Here is a 19,110-nt window from a genome sequence, read left to right on the forward strand (position 1 = left end):
TACGGTGCTTGGCACCTAGCAAGCGCCTAACAAAAACCAAAATCATTAATATAACGGATGAACTACCTCTTGATTCGTACATTGGGCATTTCAGATTATGCCTGCTAGAATCACGCTGCTTGCTTAAGAACAGCATCCTTGGCTCACCCATGTTCAGCTTTAAACGAAGTTATTAAAACTCCTAGATATTTCCAGCCATTTTCTCACACATAGCTAGTCATTCACCATTCACCATCTGGTATGTGAGCGGTCCATTTTTTCTCCCCCTCCTTGCAATTGTCTCTTATTTATTTGTTCTGTTTTGTTTTGTTCTTTCCAGGAATCTTTCTGTCTTTCCAGGGAAGCTTTAAAAATCATGCTGTCTATTCTATCGCCCGGGTTTTCGAAATTTCCAACGAGCTTGTTGTGGCCGGGGGATGTTGTACTGTTGTATTGTGCTCTCCCAAGTGCTCAGTACAGTGCTTTGAGAAGCAGCGTGGCTCAGTGGAAAGAGCCCGGGCTTGGGAGTCAGAGGTCATGGGTTCCAATCCCGGCTCTGCCGCTTGTCAGCCGGGTGACTGTGGGCGAGTCACTTCACTTCTCTGGGCCTCAGTTCCCTCATCTGTAAAATGGGGATGAAGACCTGGAGCCTCACGTGGGACCACCTGATGACCCCCATCTACCCCAGCGCTCAGAACAGTGCTCTCCACATAGTAAGCGCTTAACAAATACCAACATTATTGTTATTATTTGAGCATAGGAAGCACTCAGTAAATAGCATTGATGATGAACAATCACCCCCTAGTCTTCCCCGCCACAATAATCTCATTGTAGTGCTGGGAGTTACTATTTACCGAGTGCCACGAGTGCCCAGTAGGCACTGTACTGAGTGCTTGAGGCAGGATTGGGACGGGTTTATAATAATAACGATGATGACGGATTTGTTAAGCGCTTCCTGTGTGCACTGTAATAAGCGCTGGGATGGATACAAGCAAACCAGGTTGGGTACGATCCCTGTCCCACATGGGGTCACAGTCTCGATTCCACCCTCTACAAAAAGAAGAGGAGAGTTTGAGCCAAACCATATTGCGTCAAAACGTGTATTTTCAAATACGGATAGATATAAGAGGTCTTTCAGAAAGCCAAGTGAAAACTGGGTCGGTTTTCTGGTCGCATCCACCCCCTCTGCATGCACCACCGACCCCCTTCCCTCTGTCCTCCTAAAAGGACTCATTTCTCCCTTCTCCCGCTCTATTTGGCGTCTCCCTCTCTGTGGGCTCCTTCAGCCTTCAAACGTCTCCAAGCCTCTCCCGTACATCTAAAGCCTTCTCTCAATCCCTTGGCCCACCGTCGTCGTCCCGTCTCCCATTCATTCATTCTTTCAGTCGTATTTATTGAGCCCCCACCGTGTACAGAGCGCTGTACTAAGCGCGCGGGAGAGTACAGTACGACAGTAAACGGTCACATCCCCTGCCCGCAACGAGCTTATAATCCGGAGGAGAAACTTGCAGTCTAGAGGACGAGCTTCCTGCTCTCATTCCTATCCAGACTCTCAGAACGGGGCTTTTCATTCATTCGTTCAGTAGTATTTATTGAGCGCTTACTACGTGCAGAGCACCGTACTAAGCGCTTGGGATGGACAAATCGGTAACAGATAGAGACGGTCCCTGCCCTTTGACGGGCTTACGGTCTAATCGGGGGAGACGGACGGACAAGAACAGCAGCAACGGTGCCGGGCTTCGAAGCGCTGAGGTAGATACAAGGTAATCAGGTCAGACACAGTCCCCGTCCCTTTCGGGGCTCACAGTCTAGAGGAGGGGAGCGGATATTGAATCCCCGTTTTGCAGCTGAGGAAATCAATGAGTTGTTTTTATCGAGGGCTTTCTGTGTGCAGAGCAGTCTACTGAGCGTTCGGGAGAGCACGGTTAAATTGAGAGAATACGATATAAATTTCCGTACAATGTACGATATGAAATTCTCTGAGCCTCAGGGACCTGAGGTTCGGAACATTGACGCGGCCTGTCCGGGGTCTCGCACGCAATAGGCTAGTGGCAAAGCCGGCATTCGAACCCAGTCTTCCGGCTCCCAGACCCGAGCTCTTTCCACTAGGCCAAATCAGGATCCGCTTCGGCTAACTTAAGAGAACTTAACTTAAGAGAAGCAGCGTGGCTCAGTGGAAAGAGCACGGGCTTTGGAGTCAGAGGTCATGGGTTCGAATGCCGGCTCGGCCACTTGTCGGCTGGGTGACTTTGGGCGAGTCACTTCACTTCTCGGTGCCTCAGCGACCTCATCTGTAAAATGGGGATTAAGACTGTGAGCCCCACTTGGGACAACCTGATGACCCTGTGTCTACCCCAGCGCTTAGAGCGGTGCTCGGCACATAGTAAGCGCTTAACAAATACCAACAGAACTCCCTCATCTGGGAAGGTGACGGTGCTGCTTTGTATTTTACCGAGCGCTTAGTACGGCGCTCTGCACATAGGAAGCGTTCAATAAATACCATTGATTGATTCGTTCCGATTTTGGCAAAGTCACCTCTTTCTTGAAGGAGAAGGCTTCTTAGGAGGAAGACCTCTGATACTTTCACGAGCGGTAACATTAATGATTGACAGCAATATCTGTAGAGCGACCGTGGTTAATTAATTACCAATGTTTCTCTGGTGGGTAATTCCATTTTCGGATTGTTAGTGCACCTCAGATATTTATTTTTGTACAAAATTTCATCTCCTTCCCACACCAGTTCTTCCGGTGCTTCGGTGAAGTGGGGGGAAAGAATTGCATTAACGGTAATTGGTCATCCCGTAATAAATTCAGAGGGATGGAAGTTAACCGCCCTTCCAGCTTTCAGCGTTCTTCGGACTTCGCCCTCTTCACGACGTAGTTACTTTAGAGTAATCCTCCTGCCTCATCAATCAGTCTATCACATTTATTCGGCGCTACACCGTGGAATCTCAATTACCACCCGAAGAATTCATTCATGTGGTCTTGTTTTCAGAGTGGATGCAACAGTGAAGGGGGTTTAAGTTCATGGATATCTGAGTTAGTGGCATGCGATCCTTTGCCTGAATCATTTTCCTTCCCCTTAGCGGCATGCTGGTCTCTTCCTCAATGTACCATCCCTCCCTCTTCCCTGAAGTTCCCATTCTGCTAGCTCTGGTGGAGATATTGCACATTACTAAGTTGCATGTTGTCAAGGCCTCTGTGCAATTTAGTGTGTGCGATATTTTCACATGAGTGCATGCACCCCGGTTGTGGCTGTGGCTTAGAGTCGTTGCAGCTTTCGGTTTTTGTTGGGGGGCGGCATCTGCTCTGCATCTCCGCCGCCGGTTTTGAACTCTCTCCGTGTTTGAATTTTGGGCAGCATGAGGCTTGGTTTGGGTGAGCTGAGAAACGGTCTTATTGTTCTGAATCTATCTCCATTTGGACGGAATTTCCAAATTACGTTCCCCTGAGCGTTGGTCGGTCCAGAGAACAGCGGCGGGTTTGGTGCCTCCATCCCTTTCAGGGAGAAAGTCGGGGGCGGTTCACGAGGAAGGTGCACCGTTAATAGAGATGGTGGTTTCCGTGGCGAGGGTCTCCCTCGTAGTCCAGACCTGGAACGCCCTCCCTTTTCATATCCGACAGACGATCACTCACGGCCTTATTGAAGGCCCGCCTCCTCCAAGAGGTCTTCTCCCACCGAGGCCTCATTTCTCCCTTCTCCCACTCCCTTCTGCGTCACCCTCGTGCTTGGATCTGCACCCTTTCTTCACCCCTCCCTCAGCCCCCACGGTACTTGTGTCCCTATTCATAATTTATTTTTGTTAATGTCTGTCTCCCCCTCTATACCTTAAGAAGGAAAATGTCTACCAACTCTGTTGCCTTGTACCCTCCCAAGTGCCAGTACAGTGCTCTGCACACAGTAAGCGCTCAGTAAATACCATTGATTGATTCAAGAATTACATTATAAGGAGAGCAGTATCTCTCAGTAAAAAAACACCCAAGCGGTTCTCCCGCCTACGATTGACCTTCGCCGAAGAGGCCTGGGACAGAGAGGATCGGAGTTAGGATGGTGAGGGGATAAAGAGGGTTCATTTTTTAAATATTCAGGCTGAAGAAAAGCGTGAAACTGTAAAATGAAATTTGAACTTATCAGAATTTTTTTGACAAAAGCCTTTCATTCGATGGAAAACAGATTGGCTCTCCCAACTCAGCTTTCTGTTGTATTTTTTTTATGGAATTTGTGAAGTGCTTACTCTGTGCCAGGCACTGTACTCTAAGTGCTAGGGGTAGCTACAAGTGAATCAGGATAGACACGGTCCCTGGCCTAAATTGGGTTCACAGTCTGCTGAAGAAAACTGAGAAATGAAAAGGGCCATGACTGCAAACGTGACTTATTCGTCCATTTTTTTAAAGCAAACTGTGAGAACTGTTTTTCCCTAAAGAAATTGCCACGTGAAAACTTAGGCAGCAGGGCGGCAAGCAAAGGAATGTCATGTGTTACATTTTGCATTGTTTTTGAGCGGCCTAAGTGCATCCATTTCCAAAGCTGCCAGGGATTTAAAAAGTTCACTGCTAAAGCGAGAGCTGCTAGAGTTGTTTCTGTTTAATCATTTTAGAGGTGTGTTCGACGCTTCGCTCAAAATGGCCGGGTTCTATGGGCTGTACACCTGGCTGACACATACCATCTTTGGGATCAACATTGTCTTCATCCCATCAGGTAAAGCTCATTCGCTGAACCTTCTTCCTCCTCCCCCGACAACTCTGGCCCGTAGAATTCCCGCGACACCCGGGCTCACCCGAAACCGCCATCCGTTGTCGCTACAGAGCGTAGTTATTCGCCTTCTCTCGCGGACTGCTTTGCATCTCGTCTTCTGGATTCCCCAACTTGTGCCCTGGGAAATGTAGTGGGTATTTATCTTCTCTTTTCTCCTGGTCCAGTCTTATGGGGTGAACTAATCATACCTGATTGGCGTTTGCCGAAGCTTCTCTCTCTTCGCTGATAATCAAGCCTCGACCAGTTCCCCCTCAACTCTTCTCCCCCTCCAAGAAGCTCCCTTTTTAAAAATCTTATTTTGTTATGGTATTTAAGTGCTTACTATGTGCCAGGCACTGTACTAAGCCCTGGGGTTGATACAGGCTAATCAGGTTGGACACAGTCCCTGCCCCACGTGGGGCACACAGTCTTAGTCCCCATTTTACAGATGAGGTTACTGAGGCACAGAGAAGTTAAATGACTTGTCCAAGGTCACACAGCAGGCAAGTGGCGGAGCTGGGATTAGAACCCGGTCCTCTAGCTCCCAGGAGGTAGTACTTTCCACTAGGCCACACTGCTGCTGTTCTGCTTTTCATGACTTTTTCTTGCCGGAAAAGGCTTCCGGGGCCTTTCTGCTCGTGTAAAACAGTCATCTAGCAGTTTCCCATCCCTTCTGCCTCCTTTAGCATTTTGATAAGGAAGCTTATAGTGTACTTTCCCAAGTGCGTAGCACATTGCTTTGCACACAATAATTATGACTGATAGAATGAAGCTGTAGCAGCCCACCAGTCAGGGTCATTTAAAAGTCATTTCAACTGTAACTGTTAGCAGATCAGTTCAATATATATATGTATCTATACATGGGTCTCTGGATATTTGTCCGTGTATCATCGTCAGTGGTATTTATTGAGTGCATTCGGGTGTACAGAGCACTGTGCTAAGCACTTGGGAAAGTACCATATAACAAAATTGGTAGACACGATCCCTTCCTACAAGTCTAGAGGGAGAGCGAGACATTAGTACATACAATTAAAATGTAAAATTAATAATTAATACATAAAGCTCTCTCAATAGAGAAGTTTTTCCGTGTGTACTTTTGTTAGTGTGAACGCTTGTGAAAAATGAAAGTGAACACTTGCATCCCTGTGAAAGGGTATTGTATTTCCCGGGCAAGAAAAATCCTAAGGGCAAGCGTTTTTCAAGTCGAAAAGCCTCCCCAGCCCCGACAGTTTGGCCTCAATCTGAACCTGCCTCTCTGCTCTCCCCCGCCGGCCCCGATTATCCCAGCGTTGGCCGCGATCCTGGGAGCGGTTCCATTTTTAGGGACGTACTGGGCCGCCGTCCCCGCCGTCCTGGACCTGTGGCTGACCCAAGGGGCGGGCTGCAAAGCCATCTTGCTCCTGGTGTTTCACCTCCTGCCGACGTACTTCGTGGACACTGCGATCTACTCTGATATATCGGGGTAAGTAGTCCGCGCCCGATCCTTTCGCCACCCTGGGCTCTCCTCTCTCTAGCTTCTCCGGCGCTTGATTTTTAATGAGAGAGGGGCTGTGGGTCTGGAAACCAAATGCGATCCCGCCTTCGGGCCTGCAGACCCAAAATTGTCATCGAGTGGTTTTCATCGAGCCCTTGCCGCCTGCCGAGCGCGGAACTTAGCACTGAGGTAGATACAAGCAAAACAAGTAGGACAGAGTCTTCACTTCGCTTCTCCGGGCCTCAGTTCCCTCATCTGTAAAACGGGGATCAAGGCTGTGACTACCCCAGTTCTAGTACAGTGCCTGGTATATAGTAAGCGCTTAACAAATACCAATAAGTAAACAGAAATAAAACAGTCCCTCGAGCTCACAGTCTAAGGTGGCGAGAGAGCCGGTATTGAATCCTAACTTGTACTCTCTAGACTAAGCGTGTTGTGAGCGGGGACTGTGTCTATCATTCTGTTGTACTCTCCCAAGCACTTAGTACAGTGCTCTGCACATACTAAATGTTCAGTTAATACGATCGAATGAAATGAATGAATCTTCCTTAGAAGGTGTTCCTCTATTTTATTTTTTTTTACTTTAAAGGGCCTCGTTTCATCTCCAGGGTAATCCAGCAGTTCCGGTGGTAACTCTCAGCCCTTCTGTTTTGTGATTCCAGAGGCGGCCATCCGTACTTGACGGGCTTAGCGGTGGCTGGCGGGGCCTACTATCTAGGCCTGGAAGGGGCCATCATAGGTCCCATCCTCCTCTGCATACTGGTCGTCGCCTCCAACATCTACAGCGCCATGTTAGTGAGTCCCACAGCTTCGCTGTCCACCCCGTCCCAGCTACACCGGTGAGTTCCCCCGGGGAGGGAGGGACCGCGAGGAGGACCGGCCGGGGGACGGGGTGGACCCAAGCGGTCACCGAAAGCTTTCGTTTGACGTTCGGGCCCAAGGATGGTATCCTGACGTTGTGGAAATCAAAATCGACAGTCAGAAGGGAACTGCCGCTTAATCACGTCAGGTTCGGGCTGAGGTTTGCACAACTCTCCCCTCTCCCAAAGAGTAGAAAAAAGTAATGCCGAGCAAAGCCTTTCGAAGAGAGGAGGTGGGGGGAGACGGATCATCTCGAAATACAGATTCAGTGGTCCGAATGCCCTCGTGATTCTTCATTAGGCGTCTGAAAATTCTGAATTTTGCTGACAGCGACTTATCTTCCCTAGCCATTTTTCTGGGACAGTTACGTCACCCTTTATCTCTGTCCTCACCCTTTCTTCACGCTCTCACACGAATTACATCGAAATCGGGAGAGTCCACACAGAACTCTCCTTACCTGAATCCACAGACGATCTGCGTTTCAAAAGCATCGGCTTGGGTGGTTAGTGAGTTTGGGCCGTGCTGGCCACCGCCTCCTGCTCGGCTCTGTTTTAATTTGTCTATAGCCAGCGTTCTCCTAGGGTTTGTCTTTCACCCGATTTTAGTTGGAAAATCAGAGGGAGATTTAATGGACTTACTCTCCCCTTTCATGCTCTCATCCTCCCCTAAAAAATTGAAATAGCGGGCGGGGGAATAGGCGGTAAGTATATTTCAGTTATAAATATAATTCTTGACCCAAAAAAAAGGCTCAATTCCCTCTAGGGATTGATACCAGAATCAGCAGCCTGGAAAGCTGTCAAAATTTCGGTTCCATTTCAACCAATCAATCCGTGGTATTTATCAAGCACTTGCCGTGTGCGGAGCACTGCCCTAAACACTTCGGAAAGTGCACCGGCATCGGTGGACATGATCCCTGTCTTGACAATAGCAAGACGCTAGAAAGCCAGGAAAGTCGTCAACGTAAAAAGAACAGAAATTAAAACACGAGGCCTTGGAATAACTTCGTACTCTTTTCTGTTTGGGGTCCGGTTCTCCGAAAGTACTGTCGTTATTGTTGTTAATGTTGTTGATGGAATATTTTTTAAGCACTTACTAAGTGTCAAGTGTCTGGGGAAGATACAAGTTAATCAGGTCGGACACGATCCCCGTACCGCGTGGGAATCACATTCTAAGTAGTTGGAAGAACAGGTATTGAATTCCCGTCTTACAGTTGAGGAAATCAAGGCACAGAGGAGGGAAGCGACTTGTCCAAGCTTACCCAGTAACCAGAGGAAAGATCTGGGATTAGAACCCAGGTCCACTGACTTGCTGGTGTCTGCTCTTTCCACTGGGTCATGCTCTTTCTCTAATTAGTCAACGAATTAATTAGCCCCAACTCTGTAGTTAGATTTGAAAGTATGGAGTTTTTTTTAATGGTATTCGCTAAGTGCTTAATATGTGCCAGGCACTGTTCTAAACTCTGGGGTAGATACAAAGTAATCAGGTTGGACACAGTCCATGTCCCACGTGAAGTCCACCGTCTTTATCCCCATTTGACAGGTGAGGTAACCGGGGCCCAGAGAGGTGAAGTGTCTCGCCCCAGGTCCCGCAGCAGGCAGGTGACAGAGCCGGGAATTAATTAGAATCCCCATCACGATAGTACAGATTATCGTTTCATCCTCATAAATTGTCGAACCACCTTTAAACCGTCTCCCAACTGTCGCCAGGGTAGAGGAGACTGTTTCCGCCGTTTGCTAAAATAGCCCTCCCTTTCCCGTTCTCGCTGTGTGGGGGGTTGTCTCGGTTATAGTTTCTGACCGTGTCACGGTGAACCCGTTATCTTCTTTCAGGACTTTTAGAGAAATCCCCGAAGACCTGAAATCCGCAGCCGACTGAACGAATCGCCCCTCTTCTACTGCAGACCGTCGCGCCGTCTTGGACTCGCAATGAGTTTGGAACGGTGGCGGCCGTCTCCCCTCTCCAACCGTGGCCTCGGGCCCCCTCCAGCCGCATTTCGGAAAAAAGCATTTGCTGGCCTTCCCTCTAGAGCATCTCTCCGCGGCCGGCCGCTCTGCAGATTAACGTGCCGGTATACGGGTCGGACATCTTGTGGGCCGACGTCGTTTTCGTAAAAAGTCCTCGAGAGGTGGCGATTTATACAGTGGCGATCGTCTGCCGAAACAGTTAACGAGGCTCTTCGCCGGTTGGGTGATTTATATGGGTGACTGATGTGAACAGAGGCGGCGGAATCAGCCTCGGTTCCCGGCGTGCCCGGTTAAATGAAGGCTTATTTATTTGACGGTAATTTTATGGGCTACGGAGGCCCTCCTATCAAACTGTGGAACAGTGTAGTAATCTAGTGCTTTAAAGAAGTATCTAGAGTGTTTATCTGTGGCGGTTGCTTTTTTTCCAGTTAGGAACAACTGAAGTATCTGTGGGTCACCCTCACCCCTCCAGGAGCCGTGGAAAGGCGACTTAATCTTCACTTGAAGCAGAGTCACTCCCCCAGTATGTGTTTTGTTGGGTTTTTTGTTTTTAATGGTATCCGTTAGGCACTCACTATATGCCAGGCACTGCACTGAGCGCCGGGGGAGATACCAGCTCGTCGCAGGTTGGACGCAGTCCGTGTCCCACACGGGGCTGGCAGTCTTAATCCTCATTGTACAGAGGAGGTACCCGAGGCTCAGAGAACTGAAGTGACCTGCCCGAGGTCACACAGCAGCTGCGGGATTAGAGCCCGGGTCCTTTCGACTCGCAGGCCCGTGCCCTCTCCAGGAGGCCACACTTTCTCTCGCTGTCTGCTCCGATCTCTCCAACTCCCCTTTTAGGCACAGAAATATCCCAGGGAGATAAGAGACAGGAGGGTCGCAGTCTCTCTCCCAGCCCCTCCCCGGTGGCCCCGTGGACACCCCTTCCTCCTAACAGTCTTCATTCGATGATATCCTTGTGCCAGGGAAGTGGTAACTCACTTTGTGTTGTTATATTGGACCCTCCCGAGCACTTAATAAGTGCTCTGCACATAGCGCTCAGTAAATAGACTCCGTGGAAGCTTCCGTGGGTGTCTCCCCATGGCCTCAGATGGGATGGATGCAAGCAGACCGAGTTGGACGCAGTTCCCCGTCCTACGTGGGGCTCACAGTCTCGATCCCCATTTTAGAGGAGTGAAGCGACTTGGCCGAGGTCACCCAGCAGACGAGTGGCGGAGCCGGGATTAAAGGACTCCCGGGCCTTTGCTGGATCCCCTGGGCCGTGCATGGCTCACTTATGCATCGTGCGCCCACCAGCTTTGAAAACTAGTTGCCGAATGACAGGCCATAAAAACATGTTAACCTGAAGATCTCAGAGGATTCCGCTCTTGACGGGCTCTGCCCTGACCAATCCCCGCAGGATTCATTCATTCAATAGTATTTATTGAGCGCTTACTATGTGCAGAGCACCGTCCTAAGCGCTTGGAATGGACCGTTGGATGTATCCCACTTTTCAGAACCAAACTGTGGTGGGAACGTGGGCGTGTGCTGGACTCCCAGGGGGCCACATGGCCACCACCGCTGCCCGGCAAAGCCTGCCTTGCCTCGGTTGTAGCTCCTGTGGCGAGTCCTCTGATCCTCTGCCTTTAAGAGAGTCCCCGTCATCACCTTCCCTTTCATTCGATCCTATTTATTGAACGCTTACTGTGTGCAGAGCGCTGTACTGAGCACTCATCGTATTCCCTTTATCATATTCCTCCTTCCCAAACTCATCGCTCCGTTCAGTGTTTCCCCTGTCCATTTCTCTCTAGCCATCCTTTCTTCCCCGCCTCTGACCTTGAGAAAGATACAAAGAGCCATCAAAGGTTGGCAGCCTAGTTCCCACTGACTCGACGATGGAGAAGCAGCCTGGCCTAGTGGAAAGAGCACAGGCCTGGGAGTCAGAGGACCTGGGTTCTAATCCCGGCTCCCTACCTTCTGTGTGACCTCGGGCAAATCACTTAACTTTGCGCCTGGGTTTCCTCAACTGCAAAACGGGGATTCGAAACCCATTCTGCCTCCTACTTAGACTGCGAGCCCCACGTGGGACGGGGACCGTCTCCGACGTAGTTAACTTCTACTTACCCCAGCGCTTAGAACAGTGTTTGACACATAGTAGGCACTTAACAAGTACCACTGAAAAAAGAAAATCTAGATGATAACGTATTTTTGCCCCACCTGGGTAGATAAGAATGCTGTCTCTCCTCTGGGGATGGAAGGGGGAAGACATTGTTTGAACCGGGGCCCAATTTACCAACAGTTTTTAATTTCATGAAATAATTTCCTAGTAATAACACACTCCAGATTCTGGCTAACTGTCGTCTTTCTGGGACGTTCCTTTTTTCCCCAGCGTAAAAATAGATCCGGGTTTGCGCACTCCTACTCTAACGGACAACCTAAACGCCCATAATTTTACTTAAACCAGATTTCAAATCGATGGACAGCGGCCTGCCCTACAAACTCTGTGTCGTTTTCTGGTGTGCGGAGTAGGGAGTCCTGAGTTTGGGTCTCCAGCTCCGTTAACCTCCGTCCATTTGCCAAAATCCATCCCACACACTACATCTTACCTCGTCTCTGTATGCGGAGCGGGCACTCGCGGCAGCCATTCCCGATGGGTCCGCCGTTGCCCATCTCGCTCTGATAATAAGCAACGTATTTAGTGAATCCGTGGCTGATTTTGGGGGTGCTATCCTGTGAGCTGGGGACCGTGGCCCCCCTCGGCTCCCTCGCCGCCTCGGATTCTCTCCTCTGCCGCATCCCTTCCTCCTTCCCTCCCTTCCTCCCTCATCTGTCTCGAGCTGTGGACAGAATCCCGGCCCCTCTTCACTGAAAATCGAGCCCTCTCGGTGCGGCTCCGCCATCCTTCAACCTTCTACGTGCCTCTTCCGCCTTGTGGGTGGAGGTTGGGCGGGAGTCTGTTTGAGATGATTTATTACCAGGAACTGATTGATCTCCTGGGTGGCTGGACCAACAGGACACAGAAACAGGTTCATAGAATGCATCTTCTCCCCTTTTTCCTCAGCCAGGATGGAGTCCACCCCAGTTACCAAATCTCACAGGGCCCCGTTGGCTCAGCCCCACCAACCCCCAGAGCCCCGGGGAAAGATTTCCCAGTTACCGTTGGTGCCGTCTTCAGCCCCACGGCCCCCCGGGATCTTTCTTTCTCCCTCCTCCATCCTGCCCACCGTGGGAGAGAGTGGCCGGTGCCGCCCATCCACACTCTCCGCCCCGCTGCCGTCACCCTCCCTTCCCTGGGGTTGCTTCTGCCATTTCACCCCGAAGAAGCAGCGCGTCCTAGTGGAAAGAGCACGGGTAGGGATGTCTGAGGACCTGGGTTCTGATCCCAGCTCCGGCCCTTTGCCCGCTGTGTGACCTCGGGTAAGTCGTTTCTCCGTGCCTCATCTGCAGAATGGGGATTCAAAACCTCTTCTCCCTCGGGCTTAGATTGGGAGCCCCATGTAGGATCGGATGGTCTTGTATCGACCCCCGCGTTTAGTGGAGCGCTTGGCAGCTAGTAAGCGCTTAAGAAATACCACAGTTATTATTGATTACTATTCAGAAGGTCACCTCCAGGTACACCACTCTTTGCCCATTTCTAGGGTAGTGACCAGTCTACCCACCTGTAGACCGGAAGTCAAATAGCATCTGAAAACAGGAAGCCCTCTTCCTCGAAGAGATTGGTATGCCCAAGGCAGCTGGATGATTAATAGTAATTATAATAATTATGGCCCTTGTTAAGCCCTTTCTATGTACCAAGCACTGCTCTAAATGCTGGGTAGGTACAAGTTCATCGGGATGAACACAGTCCCTATCCCACATGCGGCTCACAGTCTAAGCGGGGGGAGTGGGATTCGATCCCCATTTTACAGAAGAAGAAACCGAGGCCCAGAGAAGTGAAGTGACTTGCCCAAGGCCACGTGGCAGAGCCATGATTAAAGCCCAGCTCCTCCGACTCCCAGGCCCGTTCTCTTTCCGCTAGGCCACGCTGCTTCTCATAAGCAGAATTTTAAGCCGAGTTGATCCCTATAAATAATCCAGAGCGTGAATCCTTGTGCACTAACCACCTTTTCGCCCCCATGTCGCTTTTGGAAAGACCAATTTGTAAATTAAGAACGTATAAAGCACTCTCCTGTAGTACTCCACAGGGAGTTAGGATTTAACCATCCAGGTGTGGGGCATCGGAATGATTTCTGGGTTAAATCCACCTCCTGGGTCGAACAAGGTTCATATTTTTATGTGGACTAATTTATTCAGCACCTGCTGTTTAATTGAAATGCCCCATTTTCCATAAAGTGATTAAAAAAAATTCTGTTAGTGCCACCATGAACCAACCGGCTGCTGGAATTTGAACTCTCTCCGAGTCTTCTCTGTAATTTCCTGCCGTCCTTAGCTTTGTAATCCCTTTATGGCCACCAAGGGGTAATTCTTAAAAGCATCCCATCGATGGAATTCCGTAGGAGAATCAAATCCAGAACCTCAGAGGTCAGTCAACTAGATTTCGTGCACACAAGGATACGTCTTTGTCAGTATTTATATCTGGCCTCTGCCTTGCCTGGTCTTCAGGTTCAGGGAAAGAGGAGGTTTTTATAGTCGGTATTAAAGAGAGGTGTCAAAGGAAGAGTTTCACTAAGGCAATTTCTGGCAGTGTTGTAGGGGAGCAGGCTCTGTGCTAGGCAGTACAGGAAGATGATTTCACACGTCTGACACAGGGTTTGCAGGAGCTGAGCCTAGAGACACGGGAGCTGCCGTTGGCCTGTGCAGTCGGGATTTGGGGTGGTTTATTTGCTGAGGAAAGTTTTTCAGCACGAAGACCCAGTAGGCCGTCACCGAACTGACCACCAGTCCCCCCAGTTTCCAGTCAAAGATTCATTGAGCCAGACCAAGGGGCAGCCCCCCGAGGCAGAATCTCCATATGGGATGTGAAGGTGTGCACAACCAGATATTTAGGGTTTCCCCTCTTGGGCCAGACACCAGGTCTATGAGATGGGATCGGTGGGACGTAACCTCACCACTTCAGGCGTCTTCTCTCCTCCCTCTCCTCTCACTCTTTCCCCCTCTCCCCTTTTTCTTTCCCCTCCCTCTGCATTCTCCTCCCCCTCTTTCTATTCCCTCCCTCCCATATCTCTCCCTTTTCCCTCTCCCTTTTCCTCTCCCCTCTCCCCTTTCACTTCTCTCCCTTCACTCCTCTCTTTCCCCTTTCGCTCCTCTCGCTCCTTTCTCTCCTCTCTCCCCTTTCATTTCCTTCTCTACCCTTTTTTGTTCTGCTCTCTCCCCTCTTTTGCTTCCCTCTCTCCCCTTTTTGGACTCCTCTCCCCTTCCACTCCTCCTCCCTTTCAGTCCTCTGCCCTCTTTAGCTCCACTCTCCCACCCTGTCCATCCCCTCCTCTCCCTAGTAGAGGTGTGTGACGCCCTTTGAGGAGTGTCACCCTTGGGTTGCTGCCTTGAAATACTTAAATATTGACATCCCTAACTTTTTTAAGGGCACTGAATTCAGTTTTAAGTGATGCTAAATAAGCTTGTATTTTCCCGAATGTTGTCCTTGGGCCAATATTCATTGTGAGGTGGTTTTTCTTTTTCCTTTTACTTTTTAATCCAGTATAGTAAGGCCGGGCAGGGAGTGTTTGTAATCACCAATATTTGGTGCTCCGCTGGGACGGTCGAATGGCATCTTCAAGCTTTCGTGCCTACGGATGTGTCTGAGGGTTGCCCTTCAACTGGTGGGTTCAGTCCTCTTTCTGGTCATTTGAAGAGAATCGGAAGGGGCGGCCGCCGGGTCCGTTGCCGTGACGCGTTTATGTCTGCAAGATGAAATGGTGTGTTTTCTGGCGTGGAGGGCTGGATTTCGAAATCAGGAATCATAGGTAACGCGTTGGAAACCCTCCGTGTCGGATCGACTTGCCATCGAAGAAGGAATCACCATTTTCAGCTTCGTCCAGCTTTGGACGAGGTATTGTACGGATGTCCGCTCCGGTGAAAAACTGTTTCATATCTTTTGAAATAAAATGATTAATGTCGACTGCAACCCCCCAAAAATTCTGATTAATGTCTCGAGCGGGATTTCCGGTCCGACTCCGCTGGCAGTTGATTGGAGAACAGAGACTCTGCGTTTTGGCAGCGGCTTGCCATCCTTAATTAGGCGAGGCTTGGTTTTGTGTCCGTGCCAAAGCGGCGGGCCGGAGACGACGTCTTTTGTAATATGGACACGAGTTCTGGTGTCCTGCCGGAAGCCCACCTAGCGGGCAGTGACCTGACATTTTTCCCGCGTGACGGTCCGTTTCCAGGGAATTCAGTGAGCTCAAGGCCGAATTTGAAGTGACAGCAGAGACAGCAGATGGGAGAGGAGCTTCCCTTCGGAAGGGGGAGGGAGAGACAGAGGTGGAATTCGTTATGGGAATAGGGAAACGGAGAACCCAGTTGGACCGGATCCCTTGGGCTCCAGGAAAGACCGTGTCCGGGTGAGGTTGGGGGAAGTGGGAAAAATTGGGGAGACCGGCGCATATGGGGAGATGTCCCCCAGACTACAGGGCCTGGATCCCACTGGTCCATATGGGGCGTCTACCGGCCACTAGTTTCCAAAGAGGAGGAGCCCTTTTTCACCCCAAACACCGAGCTGGGGAAGCCGGAGGAGGTACGACCGCTCTGTGTTCTCTTCTCCTCGCCGTCTGCGGAGGGGACGTTTCGACCCCAACCCGAGCGTCTCCAAGGAGTTCTCGGTACGTCGTCCGACGGGTTTCGAGCTCCAAGGTTAATGTCGCCCCCAGGGTGGGAACCCAATAGGTTTGTTTCTCCGTGGCCCATCAAATCAAAACACACACGGGAAGATTGGCCCGATTTGATCGGGTGTGGAAAACGTTCCCGGGCTTACCGACTTTAATCAAACCTTAAAAAACGCAACCAAATGTCACCGGTGTTTTGCTAAAAAAATCACATACCGCAAGTTTCAAAGATCCCTCGGGGGGGGGGGGGGGATTGAATTTCTTTTTACACTTCAATAAAACCTTTGTGCTTAGCCTGCTTGGGGAATGGAAGGTGTGGGTTAGTCTGAGGCTGGGAAGCAGAAAGGGAAAGGAAGGATGCCCCTCGTGGACCTGCGACAATCTGTGGCCTGTGAGAGCGCTGCCCTTCAGTAAGATGAGAGCTATTTTAATGAGGGTTAATTGAATCGAAAAAGGTATTCTTCCTTCAGTCGGACTTACCGAGCCCTTCCAGTGGGCAGGGCACTGTACTAAACGCTTGGGAGAGTACAGTAGAACAAGAAACGGATACGTCCTCTGGCCAAAACGACCCCCGGGCACCTACTGAGGTGGGAGAGGGGTGGGCCTAGGAGACAAAAGCGCCTGCAACTCCCCAGCTTTACCGTCTCTGAACACCCCCATAACTCTCCCTCACGGGAACAAACGCTGAAGCACGGGCTGTATCTTCCGTGCTTGGCACGTAGTAAGCGGTTAACGAATACCATCGCTATTATTACTGTTGCTATTATCATTATTATTTTCACTATTTTCCAGAGAGCCTAGGAACGGGGCCAAGCCGAAAAGTGATGTCCAGCCACTGGGTGGCAGCAAAATATTTCTTAGCCCCAAATCCTGATTTCTGGAGCATCATTAGCCCTGAACAATCCGATCGGCTGATTGGTCTCACCTCCTTGGCAGGGCCGCGGGGCCTCCGATTTTTATTTCCGATCGAAATGTAAAACCTGGCAGTTTTCCCGGCAGAACAGTGCCTGAACCAAGTCCCCAGTCCACCGTGAAACAACTCCTTCGGCCCCGAGCTGACTGCCCTCCAGGAACTTGTAATTCGATGTAGTCCGTCTGACCTGCTTCTGCTACAAGGCCCCGGTCTCCACTGGGCCTTCAAGCCTCCGTTTTAAAATAACGACTTTCCAGTTGGAACGGGGAGGGTAAAGTGAGGTTCTTCACCCTCACTGGGAGCAGAGAAAGGGTTTTATCTGTGGAATTTATTGAGCGCTTATTGGGTGCGGAGAGAGTTGTTAGTAAGCCACTTGTCAGCTGTGTGACTGTGGGCAAGTCACTTAACTTCTCTGTGCCTCAGTTCCCTCATCTGTCAAATGGGGATTAAGACTGTGAGCCCCACGTGGGACAACTTGATTCCCCTGTGTCTACCCCAGCGCTTAGAACAGTGCTCTGCACATAGTAAGCGCTTAACAAATACCAACATTAAGCCCGTGGGAGGGTACAATAGGGTGGGTAGACATGTTCCCTGCCCTGAAGGAGCTTATAGTCTAGAAGGGGGGGCCGACATTAAAATAAATGACAAAGTACAAGGATAGGTACGTCCTTACCCCTTGATTGGGTAAGCCCGTGGGCGGGAAACGTGTCTACCAGCTCTGTTATATTTTATTTCCCCGAGCGCGTAGTACGGTGCTCCGCACACAGTCAATGCTCAATAAATATGATTGACTGATGTAAGTGTGGTGGGGCGAGCGCCTAAGTGATTATGCATCGTGCATTTCCCAGCGCAGAGCTCAGTGTTGGCCTTGGTAAACTCTCAGCAAATACCATCATCAGTCCCACCCAGAAAGGAGGCCCCAATGTACAGGGGTGGATTGAGGAAGGGGGACAGAAATTGAACACCGCCACCCCCCACCCCCCCAAAAAAAAAGATAAGTGGGTGGTGCTGTCCGGTCTGTGACCCACTGACTTGTGTTTGGAGGACTGTGGGCTAGATGGGAAGCAGCACGGTTCAGTGGAAGAGCCTGGGCTTCGGAGTCAGAGGTCATGAGTTCGACCCCCGGCTCTGCCACCCGTCAGCTGTGTGACTGTGGGCGAGTCACTTCACTTCTCTGGGCCTCAGTGACCTCGTCTGTAAAATGGGGATTAACCGTGAGCCTCATGTGGGACCACCTGATGACCCTGTATCTCCCCCAGCGCTTAGAACGGTGCTCTGCACAAAGTAGGCGCTTAACAAATCTCAACATTATTAGATGGCGGAGTAGCCCGAGTGAGGCAGCCCCCCCAGGCGAGTAGCCAATGGTAATGCCGAAAAATAACAATAATAATAATTATGGTATTTGTTAAATACTCACTTCGGTGCCACGCGCTGCGCTAAGCTTTGAATACAAGCAAATCGGCTTGGCACAGTCCCTGTCCCACGTGGGGCTCACAGTCTCAATCCCCATTTTACAGATAAGGTAACTGAGGCACAGAGAAGTGAAGTGACGCACCCAACGTCACACACAGACAAGTGGCGGGGTTAGGATTGGAACCCATGACCTTCCGACTCCCAGGCCCAGGCTCTATCCACTACACCAGGCTGCCTCTCGTGTGCTCTTTGGAATTTCAGAATCGTGCGTCTTTGTGGGGAGAGAGACTTTACGTACCGGATGTGAATATTCCTCATATCAAATTTCATCGGGTATCAGATTTTCAAGGAGCAGTCGAATCCGGAAGTGGTGAATGAGACATCTGGGCTAGGATGAAGGTGATGAAAAGGACTTCTCTTCCTCGGGCCGAGCCAGGCCAGGTCCTTCCACCCCCTTTTTCCCCTGCAGTTGTCTTTCCGTGGCCCGCTGGAAGCAGCCGGGAAGCGGACCGGTTCTGGGAGGAGTTTTGTAGCATGCCGGCCCGAACGCCGTGATGCTGGAAGAAGTCTGATGAACTCTGGCAGAGCCAGGGAAAAAAGCCACTCTGCCCCCAAACTAGATCCCGAACGTGCCACCGACGTCGACGAGAAAAAGCTGAAGAAATCTGCTCCGATCTGCTCCAGTTGTGAGGGGACGGCTGTTAACTCCTTGCGGGCCAGGATCGCGTTCACCAACTCTTCGTTATTGTACTGTTGAGTCAGTGGTATTTATTGATATCGACAAATACCAGTAATTGGATCCTTAATTTGTGCGGGTCAAGGTATTAAGCACTGGGGAGAGTACAATGTAACGGTCAGTAAACACGTTCCCTGCCTATAACGTGCGTGGAGTCTAGAGGGCATTGATCGAAATAAATGCATTATGGATACGTACACAAGCGGTGTGGGGCTGAGGTGGAGTGGTGAATAAAGGGAGCAAATTCATGTGTAAAGGTGATGCCGGAGGGAGCGGAAGAGGAGGAAATGGGATAGGC

General features: G+C 50.3%; 1 protein-coding gene, 1 long non-coding RNA gene and 1 other non-coding gene across 3 annotated transcripts in view; 2 read left to right on the forward strand and 1 right to left on the reverse strand.

Moving 5' to 3' along the window:
• The window catches only part of TMEM245 (transmembrane protein 245), a 63,582-nt gene extending 54,168 nt beyond the window's left edge, over positions 1 to 9,414 (forward strand). The window contains exons 17-20 of the mRNA XM_039910594.1: positions 4,578 to 4,678; positions 6,002 to 6,176; positions 6,851 to 7,027; positions 8,879 to 9,414. Of these exons, the coding sequence (XP_039766528.1) occupies positions 4,578 to 4,678; positions 6,002 to 6,176; positions 6,851 to 7,027; positions 8,879 to 8,924 (499 nt within the window). The 3' untranslated portion in view covers positions 8,925 to 9,414. The remainder of the gene's footprint in view (positions 1 to 4,577; positions 4,679 to 6,001; positions 6,177 to 6,850; positions 7,028 to 8,878) is intronic.
• MIR32 (microRNA mir-32) lies at positions 3,116 to 3,231 on the forward strand. The gene has a single exon (NR_034908.1). It is a non-coding gene; the product is annotated as a microRNA mir-32 (primary transcript).
• A 5,188-nt stretch (positions 9,415 to 14,602) lies between the features above and the next one.
• On the reverse strand, positions 14,603 to 16,901 carry LOC103164754. The gene is made up of 2 exons (XR_484316.3): positions 16,676 to 16,901; positions 14,603 to 15,382 (listed from the first exon to the last, which is right to left on the reverse strand). It is a non-coding gene; the product is annotated as an uncharacterized LOC103164754 (long non-coding RNA).
• Positions 16,902 to 19,110: the final 2,209 nt, after the last annotated feature.

The sequence above is a fragment of the Ornithorhynchus anatinus genome, chromosome X3 (assembly GCF_004115215.2).
Source record: "Ornithorhynchus anatinus isolate Pmale09 chromosome X3, mOrnAna1.pri.v4, whole genome shotgun sequence".
NCBI classification, from domain to species: domain Eukaryota; kingdom Metazoa; phylum Chordata; class Mammalia; order Monotremata; family Ornithorhynchidae; genus Ornithorhynchus; species Ornithorhynchus anatinus.